Source organism: Trypanosoma brucei, chromosome 1 (genome assembly GCF_000210295.1).
Source record: "Trypanosoma brucei gambiense DAL972 chromosome 1, complete sequence".
Classification (NCBI taxonomy): Eukaryota; Euglenozoa; class Kinetoplastea; order Trypanosomatida; family Trypanosomatidae; genus Trypanosoma; species Trypanosoma brucei.
The window spans coordinates 266279-288231 of NC_026734.1; the positions used below are offsets into that span (position 1 = coordinate 266279).

The 21953-nt window shown below is 50.0% G+C and overlaps 5 protein-coding genes across 5 annotated transcripts; all 5 read left to right on the forward strand.

Annotated features, from left to right (window-relative positions):
* Positions 1 to 445: 445 nt before the first annotated feature.
* On the forward strand, positions 446 to 3961 carry TbgDal_I1080 (hypothetical protein, conserved; the record flags this gene model as incomplete). Its single annotated transcript, XM_011773059.1, has 1 exon — positions 446 to 3961. The coding sequence occupies one exon, from the start codon at positions 446 to 448 to the stop codon at positions 3959 to 3961; it is 3516 nt and encodes a 1171-aa protein (XP_011771361.1).
* A 903-nt stretch (positions 3962 to 4864) lies between these two features.
* On the forward strand, positions 4865 to 5140 carry TbgDal_I1090 (hypothetical protein, unlikely; the record flags this gene model as incomplete). Its single annotated transcript, XM_011773060.1, has 1 exon — positions 4865 to 5140. The coding sequence occupies one exon, from the start codon at positions 4865 to 4867 to the stop codon at positions 5138 to 5140; it is 276 nt and encodes a 91-aa protein (XP_011771362.1).
* Positions 5141 to 5225: 85 nt separating this feature from the next.
* On the forward strand, positions 5226 to 9002 carry TbgDal_I1100 (hypothetical protein, conserved; the record flags this gene model as incomplete). The annotated part of the gene is made up of 1 exon (XM_011773061.1): positions 5226 to 9002. The coding sequence occupies one exon, from the start codon at positions 5226 to 5228 to the stop codon at positions 9000 to 9002; it is 3777 nt and encodes a 1258-aa protein (XP_011771363.1).
* A 617-nt stretch (positions 9003 to 9619) lies between these two features.
* TbgDal_I1110 (T. brucei spp.-specific protein) lies at positions 9620 to 10945 on the forward strand (the record flags this gene model as incomplete). Its single annotated transcript, XM_011773062.1, has 1 exon — positions 9620 to 10945. The coding sequence occupies one exon, from the start codon at positions 9620 to 9622 to the stop codon at positions 10943 to 10945; it is 1326 nt and encodes a 441-aa protein (XP_011771364.1).
* A 2049-nt stretch (positions 10946 to 12994) lies between these two features.
* On the forward strand, positions 12995 to 21706 carry TbgDal_I1120 (phosphatidylinositol 3-kinase, putative; the record flags this gene model as incomplete). The annotated part of the gene is made up of 1 exon (XM_011773063.1): positions 12995 to 21706. The coding sequence occupies one exon, from the start codon at positions 12995 to 12997 to the stop codon at positions 21704 to 21706; it is 8712 nt and encodes a 2903-aa protein (XP_011771365.1).
* Positions 21707 to 21953: the final 247 nt, after the last annotated feature.

Consider the following 21953-nt stretch of genomic DNA (forward strand, 5'->3'; position numbering starts at 1 on the left):
CTACCTGGTAAGTTCCTTCATCTACATCAAGGGTGCATTTGAATGACCATATGCACTTTCTTCCGTCGTTATGGCCCCAATCTCATTGACTTAGGAAAAGGAGAAAACAAGGGAAATAGGGTTTTTTTAGTTGCTTTTCATACAGAGCGTGTTTTAAGTTTCTGTGCAAACAAAGCCGAACAACTTTCTTCCCACGCGCGGACGTCCGCCAACTCTACAGTTTGGCGTGAAGAGCATGTATTTTTCCTCAACTGAGACTAAGCTACCAAACGATTACGCTTCCCTTAGCTTTGTTTTTTCCTGTCCTATCATTGTTCTACGTCCAATATACTTGCTTTATGTTTTCTAACCCTTGTAACGCTGTGCGCGAGTGGAGTGGGGCGAACACAAACAGCACGTATCTATATATATATATATATATATACAGATATAGACACATAGAAGGATGCCGTCGCCCAAACTCCTGTATTCGGTGGGTTTACCTGAATTTTATGCTGATGGCTTTGCGTTAGCCGTACCACCCCCGCCACCGGCAGACATGCCTTCACCCTTCCTTGCACGTCGGCAGGAAGGGAGTAGTGAAGAACAAGGTAAAGAGGAAGAAAGCGTGGGATTTACTCCGAGAAACTTCTTAGTGGCACCCCATGTGTCACAGGCCACTCCTACCCCAAGCACCACATTGACGTCTAGCGATCCATGCACAGTTTCCGCCCCTCATGTGCACGTCTCGGAAACCTTGTCAGATCACCTAGGGCCATGCACCTCATCCACGCAGAGTTTTCAGACTCCGAACAATGCGACAGCAGGCACCTCTAACACAACGCCGACCTACGAGCTGGCACAGCTGTTGTGTGATGCCGTGATGAAGTGTTACAGACGGGAGGATGAGCTTCGGCAACAACTGCGAAGGGTGGATGAGGAGAAAGAGGACGGTGGGTGGCGTGCATATAACAGTAAATTGAACAGCAAGGAAGTGGCACCTCGTTCAGGGGCATTTCCACGTATGGTTGATAGCATCCACTCGCTGAAGTGCAGGCGCCGCCAGCAGGTGCAGTTGAACGAAAATCACATGCTAAACGTGACGCGGGTGAGGGAGACACCCCAACTGGTGAGGGATGCAGTGCAATATGCTCAACAGCTTATCGAATGGCGCTCTAACAGCGACGACAACTCTAACATCAGCGTTGATCCAATCTCGTCTAACACGGAGTTCCCAAACACAGAAAAAAGACATCAGCACGGACGCGCGGAGCCGCCAACTCAGCCAAACCACCCATGTGGTGAGGGTCGTGATTCTAGTCATATGCTTTATGCAAAGTATCCACCTCCACTATTCCATACAACATCATTCGCCGACGGTGTTACACGGCTCCTGAGGTGGATTCGAACATGGCAGCGATCATCCTCGGCAGCTGAGGCCGCCGAACGGGCCCCCGATGGGAGAAGAAACTTGAAGAGAAAGAGAAACACTACGACGGAAACAGAGTCCAAGAAAAGAGCAATCTTTTCAACGGGGTTTCCAGCTTCCAACGAGGTGGATCTGAAGGGGCGTAAGCAAGGGGCAAGAGGCGGAGTGGTAGGAGTAGGTAGCACGGCAAATGCGAGCGTTGAAAGCAGAAGCTCCAGCAGCAGTTCGTCCAGCAGCAGTAGCAGCTCGAGCAGTAGTAGTTCTAGCAGCAGCAGCAGCAGCAGCAGTTCGAGTAGTAGTAGCAGTAGTAGTTGCAGTGATGCTTCTCAAGAAGCGCAGCAGCAACAAAAAGAGCAGCGGACATCTCTCCAACGTTACTACGACACTTGGCTACATGTAGCCGACACATTGGCCAGTGGATGCGTCAATAGTACCCTTGAAAGTGGTTTAGCAATGGATCACATGGCCCACCCGGGACTCCCTCCAGAGCTGTGCCGCAAGGCGGATCGTGGACTCTTGAGTGACCAAATTATGTATGACGAGCACGGAAACAGAATGCGTAGTATGCGTCTCGCTCGCAAGATGGCGAAGGAGCGCGCAAAGCAAGAAAAGAGGCGTCGTGTGCTGGAGCGGCGCCGCGGTTATTTTGCACGTGACGAGGAGGAAAATAATATGACCGCGTTGAACGTGTTACTGTCTGACAACATTCGGGTAGACGACAAGGGCAATATGTGGAAGCATGATGTCGAAGACGACGTGACCAGTATTGCTATGATATATGGACCGTGTGGAGTGGGGAAAACGGCCATTGTTTATCTAGCAGCGGCCGTGCTCGGTTATCGTGTGGTGGAAATGAATACTGCGGTGCGGCGATGCCCGAAAAATATTGACCGACTTTTATCGGAACTGACACGCAGTCACAGACTCAGTGGTTTGGCGAGTTGCAAGCCGTTGATGTCAATTGAGGAGGAATTCAAAAAACTGAAGACGGAACAAGCGAACGAGGCCGAGTTAAGAAAATCAGCTGCCAAATCGACACCGGTGAAGAATAAAAAGGGAAATGCTATTTCTGCTAAAGCGGTGGCAGCTTTTTTCAAGAAAAATGTTCCGGAAAATGTGGTGGATGTCCACACAGAAGGGATTGTGGAAATTGCGGTATCGACTGAGAATGACAACCGTGCACGTGAAAAGGAAAAAGAGGCGGCAGCGAGTGCAGCCCAGCCGTCCACGACAACGCCAAACGCTACCTTGGATGAAACGACGCGCACCATATTATTAATTGAAGATGTAGACGTTATTCTTGGTGACGAGAGCATGCGGACTTTCTACACGGCGGTGAAGGATTTGGCTCAGCGCAGTAAAGTTCCGATCGTCCTCACAGCCTCTTCCCCCCCTTCCACCACCATAGGGGGTTCAACCGGGCGCCCTACAAAAGTGGCTGCGGCGGGTAACGACCTTGTCCAAATGATTCCCATGAGTGCAGTTCAAGCAGAGCAATACTTCGGGAGGCGGACACCATTCACGCGCATCGGCCCAATGTCACGTAGTGAACTGTTCGCACAGATGGTTGTTGTTGCCGCTGCGGAGCGCGGATTACTATCGCTGCGCGAGGACACGGTGCCTTGCCCGCCCAAGAAAAAGTTACGAAGGCGACGGAGGGGGAAAAGAAAGGCAAACTCTACCGAAGGAGAGACAAAGCCTAAGAAGGAGAAGCTGATCTCGTTCACAACGGTTGTTGTGAATGACGTGGCGATGTTTGAAAGCCTTGCTGATGCACTACGAGAGGAGGTTTACGGAAATGTCGAGGATATCGAACAGTGCCACACATTGAATGACCAGACGGATGTTCGAAGGTGGCTTAATCGTCTGCAGTATCTGCTCTTGCGTGAGTTCTGGCCAATGAACTGCTCCACATTTACTGATGACATCACATCTCTCCCACTAACAATCATCGAGGGGCCACCAACGTCTAAGATACATCCAGATACAGACGACACTGAGGTTTCTAGGAGCGAATGGGATGCGCGGCTCGGCCGCATGTTACGCGAATCTCCCAACGCCGTCCGCTCTACAATTGCATCCTGCTGGGAATGGAACCATTTTCAATATAGTGAGGAGGCAGCCTCTGTAGCGATACATTCGACAACACCAGCGGTTACGCAGTTTTCCGCCCCGGGGCCAGGCGGTACCACAGGTGACGTTACAGATGATGGGGGCGCGGATGTGCCCCCATGTGAAGCTCGTGGAAGCAACATTATTCTCAGCTCGCAATGTCCCTGTGGCGAGTGCGACGCCTCCTTCATGCCCTCTGTTGATATGCGCGATCTCTTCGGGTTTCGAACACTGCTAAATGGTCTTCCTTCACCTGAGCACGCACGGAACTGCATCACGACTAACGATCGCATGAATGCCTTCGGCTCATGGTGGCGCCGCACAAAGAAAAAGGAAGCAGCGAAGCTTTTCGTGGCGGGTTGCAGTGAGAAATCGTACATGGACGTTATCGGGTTCAGCTGTCTGCTTCAGCAGTCTACTGTTGTTTTACATATAGATTAGATTAGGTGTCACATTTGCGTACTCGTTTGTTTGTTGCGTCGAATATTACTACTATTATTAATATAACTTTCGCTTATCGCTATTTGCTGTGCTGTTGTATCATTCGCGTGTATGTTGTCCTCTCAGGGTACCTTTCATTCGGTTCCCTCTCTCCACACACACATTTCTTTCCATTCGTTCACACATGCGGACCCTTTATTATCCGATAACAAAAAAATGGGCGCAGCCTGATGCTAATCTTTAAGGAAAAAATCTTCAAAACCGTTTAAAAGCAGGGGGAAAGAAAAGAGGGAGATATGCGGGAACATAAAATAGTGTTCTTGTTACTTCACAACCGACGCCTGTTTGCCGCTTAGGCGCTGAGACAATGAGAACAACAACAACAACAACAATATGGACAATGAGAAAAGAAGCGGATGGAAGGGTGAAATGAAACAAAACGGAAACAAAGGGTGCCGTAAGTTGAAGGGCGAAACGGTGCCGACCAGGGGCTGACGAAGGACGTGGGAACAAAAAAAATAAGGCAGTTATGACAACACATAGGAGAAGCAACAGCAACCCTCCTTTGTTTGTTTTATATTGGTACGAGTGGAAGTATACAGATAAGTAGACGCAACATACACTAGATACAATTTCTATCCTTTCCACTTCACCTTCCTTTGCCATTCAATACATTACAGGAACTGGTGAACAGGATTTCGCCCCTTCCCTTGTTTTCAACTCTGCTTGCCTGTTGTCCCTCGTATTCCGGAAACTTTTTTCTCGCACCACTTCGTTTTATTTTGTTTTTCGTATTTTTTTCTCTGAAAACTCTCCACTGCGTCACGCTATTAGCTCTGTTTTTCACGTACACACACGTAACAGCCCCTTCTACTCTCCTTGTTGCTTTTTTTTTCATTTTATATGTCGATCTCTTACTTCGGTAACGGGAGGTCGCATCCTTTGTCGGTCACGGGCGTGCGGAACGATACAAACGAAAACAAAGAAAAAAGGCATAACCGCAACACGATTGCGCGTCCATCAACCCCTTGTACGGCGGTGGTGATCGTCAGCATTTGTGTGTGGTGGAATAGCTGTGAACAAAAAGGAAAAGGTAGTTGTGACTACGGCAGTGTAAACCACATCGTTAACCATTTCAATTTGTCACGTACGTTAGCCTCAGTTCCCCCCCCCCCCTAAGTCAGGATTTATTCCACACGCACCCTGAAAGGGAAAGGAGACCCCTCTTTCCTATACGTATCGCCCCCGAGTGAAAGTAACCTTTATGTTACCATCCTCTCAGGACCAACTACCGAGTGAGAAAACGAGTAGAACAACGGCGGATGCGGTGCGACGAGTGGCCGCTTATCCCATAGACTTCAACACGGCGCAAAGCAACACCATAACACATCAACAACAACAGCAGCTTAAAAGCTGTGCCGGTATTGATTTGAACCTCCATCCGTTATGCCAACAGCATTTTTACACAGGAGAAATGATGCGCGGAGGGGAAGGGAGTAGAGGCGCTCTGATCCCCCACGGGAAGGGAACTTTACTGTGGGTGTTGTATGCTACAGCCCCAGATATTTCCTTCACGGATCCCTCAGGATCTGTGGGATTACCATACGAATTGCTGGTCCGTGAGTTCGGGGAGGTGAACACACTGCGTGATGCTGTGCTGCTTGCCCTTTGCGTGTACTCGGGTTCATTCAACTCTGGCAAGCAATGGGGCGGTGGTAGCCTCACCATCTACCCCCAGTGCGTGAAGTTAGACTGCTGTTGGGAGGATGGCAAACCTATGTTGAAAAGAAACTACTGTGTGCTGTATTACCCGGCCTCGTCACAGGCAGCGTCGTGCGGCGATAGTGCTGGGAGTAACTCCGGTAGGAGCGGTGGCAGTTCCGATTCTACTGCCAGTTTGGGGACACTACTGAGAAGCGGGCTGACACGCGCTGGGAAAGCGGCAACTGCATCGACGGCTAATCATCAGTATATTGGTATGCTTACCATGACGACTGTTGCCGGGAAGGCACAATGCTCCCTCACAGCGGGGCTGGCTTGGTCGCAACACGTGCAGTTTATGCCGGATGGTATAGGAGAGATGTGTTACCAGGGAGGCGTACGCTACTGTGGTGAGTGGAAGTCTGGCAGACAGCATGGTTTTGGCGTGGAATTTGACCCAAAAGGCTTTGGGAGTATGGTATACATTGGTAGATTTGAAAACAACCGTCGGTGTGGTACGGGTACCTTGTACAATTGCAAAGCAGGAGTGGTAGTTAGTGGTACGTGGAGTGAAGGAAAGTTGTGTAGTGCAGTAGATGTAGGACTACCAAGTTGGCCCTTCGTGCTTCGCAACGCCCAGTGGACGAACGTTGATGAATGGTCGTTCGAAAAGGCTTCCCTAGTGCACTCGGATACTTCACTGAATGGTACATGGGAACCTTTGTTCTCAGACTTTGATAGCGCACTCACGGACCCCGCAGATCTTGAAAAGGAAGAAATGTTGTTGCAGAAAGGTACCAACGGGGGTGGAGACTCAGATGCTGATGGTGGCGCCGACGAATGGGAACGGTCTAGTGTCATCGTGCTGCTTCGATCTTTCCTGCAGCGAAAGGAACTCAAGGCGACTCTCATGCTCTTCCAGCGCTGCTTTTATTTCTTGTACAAACCGTGTGCGGGGGGAGCGCGGTGGCTTGATGCAGAGATGTTGACACCCCTGAGGAAGTCGAAACAGCAGCAGAATGATGGCGAGCCGGCAACAGTGGGGTCTTCTGGAGCCTCCCTTCCAGTGTTCGCAAAGCTCCGTGATCTTGGTCGGACTGACTGTGGAATTTCATTTTTCTCAGACCGTGGGCGCCACTGGTGCGCCCCGTCGTGGTGTAACGAGATGGGTTTAGGTAGTGGAGGGGGGAATAGTACAGGTGGGGATGGTTACGTTGGTTATGGTTGCTTTCACACGGCAAGCACTGCAGAGGGTCTCGCGGCACGTCTGCCTCCTGAGGCACTCTTCAAATGGGCTGCTCGTGACCTTGCTTTCGTTGTGTCATCGGTTAGATTGCGTTTGCTGTCGTGTATTGCTTCACATCCCGCAGCGGGTAGCCTGGTGGGGAGCAGGCACGTCCTCGCAGTTTGTTGGGATACAGTGTACTCTTTAGTGGCACCGGTCATGCATGATCTTGCGAGTGCCGTGGAAATAAAAGCGTACTTGGAAACTTCTATGGCATTAAAGCGATGCATAAACCTCTGTCCTTCAGGTTTTGTTTGCTCCACTCACTTGTCAGAAGCTAGCTCTGCAGCGGTGAGCAATGATGAAATCCAAGGAGTGATAAGGCGATGTGGTTTCGTCTTCTCCTCACCCTCCCGTCACTGGCGCCGTCGTGCAACGGAAACAAATAACGGTAAACTTCTGCAGTTCGGACCGTATGTTAGTAACGAAATAGATTGTACTAGTGAGGAAGCTGTAACTTATGCGACACCATCTACTCTGCTCGCCGCTTTCGCCACTCTCCGTTGCTATGCCGATCGTCTTTTCCCACGGAATGAACTTCTGCGAGAACGATGGATGAGTGGTAGCATTGCCAACGCCTTCACGAAGGCCGCGGAAGTGCATCCGCAACTGGCGATGAGTCCTCCTGCCGTACTTCGCGTGCTGGCCACCCTCGCTACAGAGGTCAACCCAGCTTATCCCTTCGCCATGGAAGACGTACTCGGCATAGATGAGCAGCGGGGCGTGATGCTCAGTTCAACTCGCATCGATAGTGGCGACAGAGATGCGAGTATAACGGATGTGATGTCATTACTTCTAGCTGCGCACGAAAGCGCTGTACGTTTGCGGCATGCTTACCCTAATATTCGTCATGTGGTGAGTTATGTGGTTTCCTCTGGATCAGGAACGCACAATGCACACAGATTCGATGCCGTTTACCCTCTTGATGAATTAGCTGTCCGTACCCGTTTTGTGCTTCTTGGGGTTGCCGCTGAAGTTGTCCAGCAGCAGCACATGTGGTTCGGGCGTTTGGTTAGTAGGGATAACGTCAGGAGTGGTAACGGGGAATGCAACAATAGTTACCTATACTGTTCTGATGAGGATGTGGCTCATCCCCAAGTGATGAGTAATGATGCCTCCGGTGATGAGCTGGCCCAAATGAAGGAGCGCGCTGAGCGTGTTTTACGGCTGCCTGTGTGGGTGATGCAAGAGCAAATTAGTAAGCGGTGTGCAGATCAGCACACGCCAGTGGGAAAAGGTGAGAGAAAGCTGCAAACGCAAACTCCGTCAACGGAGGTATTGCGGTGGGTAATGAAGTGCGTTGGATCCATATTAGAACTACCGAATGTTTCCAAAGTACAGGGCCAGTCGACGCAGCAGGCGAAAGCATCAAGACAGCGGTCGCTCGACTCTTCGGTAAGGGTAACACAAGACCTTTGGCAAGCGGACCCGGTTCTGGCTGTTAGCAGTGAGTGTAACGACGAAGATTGTGGTCGTAGGGAATCCCTAAGTGACAGTGGTCTGCTGGGTCAGTCGTTTAAGTGGAAGCATTTCCTTCCCAGTATTCCTCCTTTCACTGTTGCTGCTGCTGACGCCCGCAGGCACACCGTAGCTGTCGAACTCGCCGCAACACAGTTTATCACGGGAACGCAACCAGACGCGCTGCTAACAAGTGGTGAAATTCTCAATTTTGCACTGATTCAAAAACTTTTGGCAGACGTAGGTGTTACTGCGAAACTCTGCATGCGCTTCTGTTACGACAACGAGGAGGACTCCCTCTTCAGTCCGCAGTTAGGTGCTACTCGTGGTAACGGTGAGGACTTAACTCTTTCGTTCAATTCGTTAAATGCTGCCGCCAACGAGGAGGAAAGCGACACTCCGGCCTCCGTGAGTTGCGTGGGGCGTGAAGCAGAATTTACACTTCATATGGGGTCGGACTTTATCGGATCGTTGTGTTGGGATGTTTTGGCGGATGCGTGGATGGCGGCTTTGACGTCCCTGCGTACTGAAACAATGGATGTCCAAAGGCTAGCAAAATTGACAGTTGTTCGTCAATCTGATACCGGAGATGTTTGATGTCAGGTGCTGCAGTTTGCTGATGAGCGGAGCTCTACGACTTCATTAATATGTCATCTCTTCTTTTTTATTGTTGGTGTGTTTCTTTTTTTTTTTTCGGTGGAACTACCGATGGCCCTAGTTGGCGATGCAGTCCCCACCAACACCACAACGGTGTTATGTACGAATATATCAATATGTGTGTTCGTATATGCATATATACTTGCTTTACGTCTAGCGACTGGAGGAAGAAGTTAGCTGCCTCTCGTGTTACGCAGGGAAAGCTAATGCTTGACGTGAAAAAAAAAAGGGAAAAGAAAGGAGCGGAAAAAAGTGTATGAATTAAATGAGAAAGACATGGCTCCACGTAAGTGGCCTCTTTCGTGCTGTGTCAGTACTACTACACATCTTACTGTGTGTGTGTGTGTGTGTGCGTGCATCTGTGCTAGTCCTGTTTCATGCAGCAGAAGGTTAATGGTGTTTCGATTTACGTGTAAATTAACAATTTTTACCGTCTTTTCTCTCCTCCCTCTTCTCTCGAAGCTGCTGGTCGTCCTTACATTTGACCACAACTACAAAAATACATTCAAGAAAATTTCCCTTACTCTGTTCCCAGTAAGAAAGGAGGGAAAAAGGCGATGAAGGGATGTACGCTCCAGAATAACTTCAATCATACAGCACCATTTTGCGGTGAATGGAACAGCACGATACTGAGTGGCTCACTGCCACCCAACAGTGGCGGCAGTAGCTGCGTTATTAACCTCATAAAGGACGAAGTTCACACTGTTAACGGTAACACACCGCGTGGTATCACCATCACCAGTGACACCACAAAAGATGGCGTTTTTTGTACGATGGATGCCAACGGCTGTCCATTTGCAGTTGATCGGGAAATAGAGAGAGGTGTAAATAGAATGAAGGCAATCACGAAACACGGAACATGCCACATGGCGTATGCAACCAGCGGCGGTCGGACGTGTGACGACTCATACGACCGCAGCACACGGAATTATCACGATGAGGAAGATGAGGAATGGTACGAAGAGGATGAAGAGGAAGGGGAAGACTCACCTCGCATTCACATCATCGATGAGCACCGTGACGGGCGGCTGTTAGGTAATATATTATGTGGCATGTCTAGAGCGGGGGAGCGGATATCACAAGGGTTAGATATGTTATCGCCACTAGAAAAACGAAAATCCGGTGGGTGCGCGGCTATAGAATCCGTAGACTATAATAATACGCGGAGACGCGGCGGTGGTGGTGCAGAAACCCAGAAGGGGTTGTTTCAGAACTATTACAGTACGGGAAGGGGAAGGTGGGCAAGTAGAAACCATTGCCGCACCAACGGTTGGGATGAGTCCGTTTCCGTGGAGTCTTGTTTCTCCCACACATATAACCAGCAGTGGAGGGGCCGCGAGCCGGACTATGCCATGAGGGAAGCCCATGCGGCTCTGGACGGTCGTTCGTTTTGTGAGGGCACTTATCTATCAAGTACAAAACTATCGGAAAGAAAAAAAAGAGTTGCCTTATCAGGGTCCCGTGTTTGCCGGGATGCTGGAAAGGTAATTGTGCAAGACAACTGCCCATATGACCACAAAAAACGGCACAAGGGAAGACGCCAGTGTCAGTCGCCTTTCGGTGAAGAGAAAATAAGGGCGAATGATCCCTTTGATTCACCTAAAAATGCGATCACCCACATAAAGAAGGCAGGAAGTGCTGGTAGTGATGACAACGACAGCTGCAACCCGCATAGCAAAAGCCCGGGTTTAACTGGAAGTGGAAGCAGGTGCAGCCAAAAGGAAACAGCGGGAAGGAGCGCAGAGCAGAGGAATGGAAGTGGTAAGGCGGCCTCACCCAAAACAAGTCCACATAAAGACGAACTGAAGGAGAAGGAAAGTACTGTCGTCAAGAAGGAAAAAGTCTCGTGTGGTTGTTTCGGTGGATCGCGTGAAAAGCGTTAGATATGAGTCGAACTCGCCTTTGGCTCACATACGTCATTGTTCAAACACACAAGTTTTACGAACTCATGGGGCAGGGAGGGGGACGGTACCGGTAGCGGTGCCTCCCCTATATACAACATTGTGATACGCGTATGCAGCTACGAAATATTGTGGGTAAGAGCATATAAGCAGGTGTATATGTGTATGTATTTTGTAGGGTTATAGATTTTTTTCTCGTATATTGTTTTGGGTAACTATGACGGACATAGGGGGGGGGTTTACATTATCAGGGAATCGAATGGAAGCAATACCATTCTCCGCCGTAGTGTCCACTAGCGTTTCCCAATTTCCCTGACAGCGTTAGCGAAGCTGGCCTCAAATAGAAAAAAACGGTATTAAACCGTAAGCAAGTTGGTGTATACATGTACACTCCTCTACATGAATATAAGTGATCATATGGTAAGGATCGTTTCACTACAGCCACTCCTTTTCTTTGCTACCGTCACTATCATTAACATTGTTGTGAAAAAAAAAACTCTAGAGAAGAGCATGGGAGAAAGTATTCACCGATTGTTTTTTGTTTTATTTATTTCTGTGTCGGCTTCATCGTCTCAAAATATTCATATGCGAAGTTATTGGTAGTAGTTTTGTTGCGGAAGCACCACAAACGAATGGCGTGCACACCTCAGATTATTAATAAAAGAGTTAAATCATCCCTTCTAGACACTTTTTTGTGTCTTCTACTTTCCTTGCAACCTACTTACTTCCTTTCTTTTTTTTTTTTTTTGTCGTGCACACGCACAGAAGAACACATGCACTTGTGGGATTTCCTGCTCTTTTCTCATTCTTTCACTCTTCATTCCCTGAAAGCTTACTGGCTTCTAAATGTGGTTGCCAAGTAGGGAAATAGCACTGGAAAGGACAAGGGAAAGTGTGGTGGGAAGGAAAGGGAAGTGAAGTGAAGTGATGAAGTTGGACCCAAAAGATGTCTCATTCCTTCTTTAAATATATCCCCTCTGTTTTCACCTCCTCCTTCGGGAGTTGATTTATCACTATTTTACCTCCTTGCGTGGATGAGCGCATGCTTTTGTGCTTCATTGTTAACTTCTTATGACCGTGCGCTATTGTGTGCGCATTCAAGTGAGAGGCGCCTTAACGGCTATCATTTACATCCATACATCCGTCACGTGCTTCGTGTTGTATGTGCCCGCGTTCTTGTGGTGATGTAATTCCTTTTTTGTTTTTTTTTTCCTTCGCCTCCCTCTCCCACTTGCCTCGCATATAAAATTGTCACTTTCTTTTGCCCTCCTCCTCGTTACTGAAATTTCTCCACCTGTTTCACACTACCATTTTCGCTCCCGCTCCCCTTCTCGACATTTCTTTATAGGCTCTGTGGGTAGGATATATATATATATATATATATATATATATATACAATTGCACACAGAACAATATTCGGGAGGATTAGCAACGAAAGAAGAAAGGGAGGTGTAAAGGCACAAAAAGTGGCAAAATATCATCCCGACGGGAGTGCCAGAAAGTTTTACGAACGAGGACGTGAATTCCTTTCGAGGAAAAGACAAGGAAAGAAGACTGATACGCAGTGAAGTGAAGAAGTGAAAGCAAGTGATTGCACAACCAAACAAACCAAAAGGAAGTTCGTACGCAAGAAGTCACGGAAGCGGAAAAAGTGGAGGAGTACAGCACGGAGAAAGAAAGGAAGAAGAGGATAGGCACCTTGTGGTGTTGGCCCCGCTCAACGGTGTTCCGCGGGTAGTTATACGTTTCGAGGAGGAAAGCAGCTTTGTGCTCCTCCTCTGAAAACCACACACCATCTCATACACATACACACATAAAGCAGTGTACGCTTTTCTTAACATATACCACACGAGGCGAGAGTGTAGTAGCCGGTACCCAGCACGGCATTAGGCGCGGGAAGGAAAAGCAAAGGGGAGAGAAAGTATATTTATTTATATAGTTGTACGGAAAGAAGAGAAAAGTTGCAAGGTGTTCAGCGGATTACACGAATTTGTAATCTCCCTGCCTCGCAGCGGTAGGTAGGGGGTTTCAATGCCGCGTTACACCGCCATGCGACGTCTCGGTCCAGTGGGCCATAGCGGTGGAATAAGTTCAAACGGTGTCACCACTGTTGGTGCCGTCACCGCGAGTAATGTCGGTAACGGCGTTGTCAACATCGGCGGAGATGGATCTCAGGGCGTTGCAATGGGCCCCGGTGCAACGGATGTGGCTTCGGCTCGCCCGCTTCTTATTGTACCAAACACAACCTCCGCTGCTGGAGGCTCCGCAGACGTTAGTGACGAGGAGGTTGATCAGTTATTAAGGGAGCTTGAACGCTCTGTCGATAGTCCACAGGCAGCTGCGGTTATGCGTGACGCTGTGTGGGCTATTGAGCGACGTGCATTTTCTAGTTGTGACCCCCATAGTCGTGATTATTTCCTCGAGAGTCGTGTTCGGATTATCCTGATGAGCCTGTCGACGACAAGTGACGTAAAGCAGCTTCTGCTGGCCGTGGACTTCATTGAGGCCCTACTCGCTGTACCGTACACCAACCTGCAACACCGATTCACAAGGCTATGTAGGAGTCTAATGAACATACTGCGCTGTGGTATTGAGGAACCGGCAAGGGAAGCGCAGCGTGTTTTAAAGCGCATGCTGGTGACTGATTCGCAGTTCGGTGCTTATCACACCCCGTTGAGATCATTCATTACAAAGGAACTCCGCGACAACTGCAAGGTGGCGCTCATGCGGTTATATGGTAGAGCACAGCAAGCCAACGTGTCCTTCACGCCTGATTTTCTCTCTACCATGCTAGCAGCGGAGGCAACGGCAGAGATCAGTCCACGGTTCATCACGGGGACGCTTCGGCAGCAGGTTCTGGAACTGGCAAGTATGCTAGCAGGTTTCTCTGATCTGTTGCTCCGTCGTGCCGCCTATCGGTGTATGGTGGTATTGTTCAAAAACACAAGCGCAATGCGACGCAAGGAGGTAGTGCTTGAGAACCGCCGAATAATAAACGAGGCGATCCGTTCGCTTAATTTGAGCCACAATAGTGAGTCGAGCATCATCTCCACACTTGAGACGCTTCGCGCCCTCCTTAGCAGCAGAGGGGTGCACTGCATGGACAAGCAAGTGAATACGCTTCCTCAATTATGTGTACTTGTCACTGAGCAACACAGAATTTCGAAGACAACAGCAGTGCGCAACGCAGTTTGTGACCTCGTACCTGTTATTGCTGAAACCGACATCAGCTCTGCTGCTCGGCGTACAACATATTGCGCCATTATCATGGAGCCCGTAAAAAACGTCCGCGACGATTCTAACAAAGACCTGGAGCTGCGAAATCTAGCGATATTCATACAAAATGTAGGTTACGAGGTGTTGGACTCAACTAACAGGGTAAACTTAGACTCCATTATCCAGCGCTACATTACGCGACGTGGGACAGAGGAGGAGTGTTGGCACATTCTTGCGGCCATCTGCAGCTCACGGGCGAGACCGGAGACGCAGCGTACTCACATGTGTAGCAAAACAAGTTATATAGCCATGTCCTCCTCCTCCGCAATGCAGAAGGGCTGCGAAACGATCCAGGGGCACCAAAGTGGGGGCGAGATTAGCTTATCCGCGCAAGAACTTCGTTCGGCCAGCGCTGAGGCCCATTCAGTTTGCCAGTTGGTGGGCGGAGAATCCCAAAACAGTTGTAATAGTCACGAGCTCATGCAACCTGTTGAGGCTCTTGTTCGGCGGTGTCTTCCCCACATGGTCCACGCCGTTCTTTCTGATGAATTTGTGCGTTACATCACCATCATACAAGATCACCTTCCGTCGTTGAGCTCGGACCTGCAGACGTATCTCGACCAACTAGTAAATCGTACGCTGAGGAACGATAAGCGTAAATATTGTGGCGGTGAAGTGGAGGACGGCGCTCTCGTCGCTCAGGTATTTGCTGGGGACCGCCTATCGACGGAACTGGGGAACTCTCAGCCACAGGAAGACATCATACAGTCATCCACATTAGCCTATGTCACCGCGATGGGGCGTTTAGCGCAATACTTACTACCTACCACCCTACCTGAAGGAGGTGCCATAAACTGGCAGCAGAGTCAAGGAGCAACAAGTACGACTGCCACTGATGGCAATGGTCAAGGTTATAGCTTAGGATCAGTGGAAACCTTTTGCAAAAGTGTGGTGGCTGGGCAACCACAATTGGTATCGCCTGAAAGTACACTTAGTAGTGCCGCAGGAGCCACAACAGCCGAGGTTTGCAGTGGGGCAGCACCCGACTCTGTGGGTGCCTCAGAGCTCAAAATAGCGCTGGAGGTCTTTTCAAAGCGACAGATAACATCGAGCGATCAGCTAAGGGAAGTGAGTGACATTATCATTCAATACCAGCGACATCCGGACAAGCGGGTACGGCAGCAATGTTGTACAACCGTTATCGAGGCACTCAAGTGCTGGGCACGGTACTCACAAAGCGACCGAACATCAGCTTATTCAAGCCTGGTGCCGGATCTACTAGAAGTGTACTTGAAAAATGTCGCCATGGAGTTGGATCCGAAGGTGCGGCTTGTGGAAGTGACACTGCTAGCCGACGCTGTGGAGTTGCGAATGTTTCTTAGGGAAAAACGCATTATCGATACATTGATAAGTTTTCTGCACGATATATCGCATGTGCGTGAAAAGACCATGGAGCTGCTGGTGACGCTCGCGCAAGACAACCACACCGGTCCTTCGGTGGAGACAGTGCAGTATAGTCTACTCATTGTGGTGGAGTCTTCCGTGGCGGCGTTAGAGTACTCGAGCGATCCCCGCATTCTCATTCGACACATGTCAGACCTGCAAACGGTGGCTAAATTCAGTCTTAGGCCGCTAATGGGGCATCTGGATCGTACGTTTGTCGCCTGTCGCCGGCGCCTTGTGGAAGAGGTAGTACCTGACACCATTGCGTTGTCTACGCTCAAAACGTTGCGAACTATACTGGAGGCCATAAAGCGAGAGGAAGCTGTGCTTCTGAAATACAAGGACGTTGCATTGGAGTTGTATGCGCCGGTGGCAATGGCTCTCCGCGCAAGTACCGCCTCGCCTCTCAGTCACGCAGCAATCGGTGTTTTAGTGTGTATGCATGAAATCGGGGCATCACCGTTGAACTGGGATGCTCGTCAGTTGCATGAATTGTTGCAGTCCGTCACCGCAGTATACATCGAGGCGGCAAACAGCACGGAGGAGGAACTGGGGCGGGCACTCACACTCTTTGGGCAAATTGGTGCGGTAGACCCGGCCACAAAACCTGATACAGCCGCGATGAAAAAGAAAGATGATGAGGCGGCGATTCAAGATGAAGCGGACCTTGAGCTTACCTATGACTATACAAAGATTGTTTACCGCAACCTAAGTCGCATGCTAGACCTGAGCTTGTCGGAAAGCGTGTGTGTGCAGTCGATGTGCACATTATTGCATCTTGTGAGGCTCACTACCGACCGAAAGGAACTGATTGGTGGAATGCACGCCATAAAGGCGATTCTTCAAATTGCCAGACGCGCCAATGATGCTCCTTTGCTTCGGATTGAAGCGCTCCACATACTAGCAGCCATAACTTCGCTGAGGCACGAGAAGGTGTGCAAAACGCTTTTGCCGGAGCTGGTTACGCTGTTCGAGCAGCTGTGGTATCCCCAAGACCATGCACTCTTTCGCGCAGTTCTCAACCTCGTTAGCGCGCTGAAACCAGGAAACCTGACAGGAAAAGAGCAATCGGAGGTTTGGCCGTGGTTGTACCCGCGCCTTGTGGACGTTGCCCTCCAGGACCATACGGAAACCCGCGAGTTCTGCCTTCGTGTGGTGGGAATCATCCAGCACGCCAAGTATATCCCACCTCACTGTATTCCTATCGTGTTTCCTATGCTCACGCAGTTTGTTCAGCAAATGGATCAGTTGGCGGAGCTGCGCTCTCTTTCGCTCTGTGCGGCAATCCGAATCGTATGCAACCTTCAGGCAGTGCAGCACCTACCCTCGCTGATGCACACTATCTGCACCCTTACGCGTCACTGTGACCTTACTGAGAACCTCGGGCCCCGCCTCTCCACACCGACGCTACATAGGTCGTTGAGGCTCCTTTCGAACACACATCCGAACGGTGAAGCGGATGTCAACGCACTGTGTGAGCGGTTGTGTGCCACAGGGAGTGAGGGAAGTGCGGATGCAGGTGGTTGTTTCACGAATGAAGGAGGCGAGACCTTGCCGACGTCAACACAGCCAAACTCGTCTTTCCATTGTGGTAACGGTGATTACGCGTCTGCACCATATCTTGGGCAGTACACTCAAAAATGCCAGCAGCAACAGCAAGGGGGGACATATTTAGACCCCAACGACGACGAAGCGTACGATACGCTGCCGCAGGGTCAGCAGGACATAACGGCATTTATGAAGCATGTAGAATTTGGGCTCCGAGCAAAGGATAACAAGTGGCGCGAATGGTTCGCAGAGTTTCAGAAGAACATGATAGTTGCCTCTCCGCACCCCGTCTTCCGTATTATGGTAGACCTCTTTGATAAGCACGAACCATTGAGGCGAAAGCTGTTCCATCCATCCTTTAAGTGTTTCTACGAGTCCCTGAATGCCGAGCATATGAAGAAGGTGAAAGATGTTCTCAACCTTGCCCTCAGGTCAAGTGATACCGAGGTTGTGTCCAAGTGCATTGGGCTTGCGGACTACCTCGACCATAACCCACCGAACATAAGTGAGTCCGTGCTACAACAACTGCGTCATCTGGAGGGCAATGAGCCTATGGATGTGGGTAAGTTCACTAAACATAGCAATTTGCACGTCGGCAACGTGATTGCTGGAAGTAGAAGTCCAACACCCGCCTGTCGTCACGAACCTGGGGGGTATTACGCCTCCCACCACGGCCAGCTTTACAGAAATATCAGTGATAACTATAATTTTGAGTCTGTGTTGCACTCACTCAATTCACCCAAAACAGAAGGGCCCGTTTTCAACGAAGGCGTACGTCCGCCTTCTCATAAGGTTCAGGATGTGGGTAACGGAGAGCATGAAGTCACTGACAACGGGGGGACCGACAGCGGATGTGGCGTTGAGCGGAATGGTAAGGAAGGTAGAAGTGAGAGTGAAAGTGGTGACGTCAATGGAAGCGCTCGCCGCCAGACCATGTTACCTGTGGCCAAGTCAATTGAGGGTGATACCAACGAGGGTCTAAGTTTTCTCGCTGGGCCAGTCGCGAGGCGCATAACGGTATCCGCACATCACACCACAAACGTTAATGCATCCGATGGCACTTTCCCCAACACCGGCGATGCAGAGGTTCACATTCGTGCCACAGCCATACCCAGCACAGTCAACCCACTGTTTACGAACGATAGCCTCGTAGAGGCTGCCCTTCGGACGCGGATGCCTGACAAGGCTATGAGTTATCTTGAGAACAAGTTACTCCCAGTTATGCAGAAGTATCGCTACGCCCACAGCGTACCTAAGGAGGCTGTGCAGGCAGTCGTCCTCCCACTCGCCTCTCTCTACAGTCGGCTCGAAATGCAGGACTCAGTGGTCGGGCTTTTCCACGCGATGCGTTACAAAAGCGATAATGAAGACGGGTTTGCCTATGAGTTATTGCAGTGGTGGGATGTGGCACAAGGCGTGTATGCAACCAAGGTACATGATTGCTGTGGAAGTTCGGCTCGTGATATTGATGGTTACGTGAGGATGCTCTGTCTGTGTGGAGAGTGGGAGCGCGCTCTGCAGGTCGTGAAGGACACCTACAAATCCCTCGACCAACCATCGTCCACCATTGCGCAGTCGGGTGCGATGGCAGCGTGGATCCTTGGTAAATGGGACGACGTGAAAATGTTGATAGAGCGGCTTCCAAACAAAGAGAAGGGAAATATTACGCTTCGACACTTCTTTCAAAACGCCACGCTTTTCCACCAAGAGTTCGGTTGCCGGGCACAATGGGATTGTGGGGTTCAGGACGGGCAGAGGCGCTTGGAGACTTCGCCCCAGGTAGAAGCCCTCCGCGCGTCTATCATGCGGGCGAAGATGGAGGTAGATGAGAGCCTTAAAACGTTGTTGCCACTCAGTTACGCGCACGCATACGAAAACCTCACCATGTTGCAGCACTTCACCGAAATGGAGGAGCACATTGCCTACATGGAGTCGCGAACGGAGGAGTTTCGGGGCCAACTTCGGGAGCGTTGGAACCGTCGCTTCGCTGCACTGAAGCCGGATTCGCTTATGCCCAACCTACGGTCCCTTATGCTCCACTCGCTTGTGCTAAATGCGAGTGAAATGTCCGTGATGGTTGTCAACTTCTGTGAGCGGACTGGGACGAATTACCCTCAACTGTCAAAATGGGCTATGGAGTGGCTTAAGCAAGGCAAGTTTCCTCGTGCCAATCATTTAAGTCAGTCGTGTCACGTACTTCCTGCTACTCCGGTCAGTTTAGAGCCGTGTGTGGCCATAACATACATTGGCCAAGTGTGGAGTGGCGGTCAGCGGCAAAAGGCAGTGCAACTGATGGAGAATTTCCTGGAGGAAACGCATTCTACACTGGAAGAGCAGCAGCCAGCTGCCTATGGTGTCGCGCAACTTCGTTTAGGTATGTGGAAGCAGGAGATGTTTGCAGATTCTTTTTGGAAGGTTGAACACCGCCAGGAAGTTTTACGGCACTTCCATGAGGCGGTACGCGCCGTGCCCGGAAGCTGTGAGGCGTGGCATAGTTGGGGGTTAATGAACTACCGAGTGCAGCAACGCGATTGCTCACTATCTCGTTATGAGCAGCGCCTCTTCGTCGAAGCCGCGCATCAGGGGTTTGTTGCGGCTATCTGCCGCAGTGCAAGTCCCTCTACTGCTCTTCCTGGCGTGATGCGTCTGCTTCAGTTGTGGGTTTTCCATAATGGAATGTCATTACTGAAGGAATCGGTGGCAGACAGCGTCGCCCGAATCCCCACTGATTATTGGGTACAGGCAATTCCGCAGCTGATCGGTCACTTGCGCAGCGCAAGCCACGATGTACGTGACGTTGTGAGTATGATTCTTCAACGACTGTGTGTTGCACATTCCCAAGCTGTTGTTTTTCCGCTGTTAGTTGTGCTTATGTCCGCTGATGGCGGTGGAGGGGAGACGCACTCTCGTCGGAAGGAGTTGGCGCGATCCATCATTAACAATCTTCCGAAGCGCATCCGCGCTGAGGCGGAGTTAGTAGCCACCCTCTTAATTAATGCATCGGCGACTCCCATTGAACGGATAGGGGAAAGTCTCAGTGCGGTGGCGACGGCATGGAACCCGAACGCAGAGTACGAAGAAGACAAGGAAGAGGTACGACGAAAACTAAGATATGTGCTTGATGTGTTCAATACTAACCGGCGTCAGCTGCTCTACAACGTGGGTGATATTGGCCAGTATGTGAGGATTGTCATGGAAGAGGACGCGTGCGGCCGCAGGGAGAAGGCAAGTGGCATCCTCACCCAACTAGTGGAAGAAATCACGAAGCACATTTCGGAGAAACTGGGAAAAGAGCCTCAGAAGGCGATGGAACCGCTACTGAACCTCCGCAATCTTTCAATAGCAGTGTTTGGAGAGTATGATATTCAGTACACCAACTTTCCTACTATCGCGTCGTTTAGTTCAAAGCTTGATGTTATTCCCTCTAAGAAGCGTCCACGCCGCATCCGCCTCAGCGGCTCTAACGGTTGCATGTACACATATTGCCTCAAGGGAAATGAAGATATACGTATGGATGAACGGGTCATGCAACTGTTTGGTATGGTGAATGTTCTATTAAGTGATGCCAAAACCGCGAAGAGTGCATTCATACACCGCTTCCCAGTAATCCCCATCAGTGATAACGTTGGCCTGCTCGGTTGGGTAGAGCACGCGAACACCATCAACAATACCATCTGTACTCACCGCAACACCATTTCAAAGGTACGAACGCATCATGAGTCCAACACCCTTAGGGCCTATGTTGAAACCATCGGGAGTTGGGAGAAACTCAGCATGATACGTCGCACAGAAATACTGGACTACGTCATGTCGCAGAAGGATTGTGAAGCAGTGGATGTTGCGCGTGCCATGTGGCATCGGTCAAATACAGCGGAGCAATGGTTGGAGCGCCGCACGGCCTTCACGCAGTCGTTGGCCACCATGTCGATGGTTGGTTACGTGCTTGGGCTTGGGGATCGTCATCTGGGCAACATTCTCCTTTCGATGTCCACTGGAAAAATCGTACACATCGACTTTGGTGACAGCTTTGATGTTGGTCGGTTGCGCCATGTACTTCCAGAAACCGTTCCATTCCGGCTCACGCGCATGCTAACGAATGCAATGGAAGTGTTTGGTGTGGACGGTGTTTTCCGTGCCTCATGCAACCGCACACAGTCAACGCTGCACAAGAACGCAGACAGTATCATGGCGCTTCTCACCGCCTTCGTACACGACCCCATTGTTCAGCACAAGGGGAAAATGCGGAACATGATGGAGAAGAGCCGCACCCCGCAGAACATTGTAGAGCGCATACGTAACAAACTTCGTGGGACGGAAATGGCGGTGAGGAATGCTGATACGGTGATATTTAACACGGTGCTGGAGAGTTCACGAAGGCCGGACCTTCTCTACATGTCACATGCCTTCAATGATGTTGCGAAGCGGACGGTGGTGAATGGACGGACAACAGAGGAGCAGGTGTCGATGTTAATTGATGAGGCGACGCGATTGGAGAATTACGCCGCGCTCTACTTTGGATGGGGACCGCTGTGGTGAAGGGGACCTTGCTGCAACTATGTGCACACTTATATTATTTCACTTAGTGTAAATATATATATTTATTTATTTATTTGTATACCTCAGTGCTTATTTCGTGCCCTTATCCTGCTCCCTTACGGTCACCTTACAGAGAAAAATAAAATTAAAATAAACCAATGATCCAATAAACAATAACAAAACGCATTAGTTACCCCCTCTTTCCCGCTTCGATTTTCGCTGTTTCTTTTTTTTTCCTTTTGTTTTT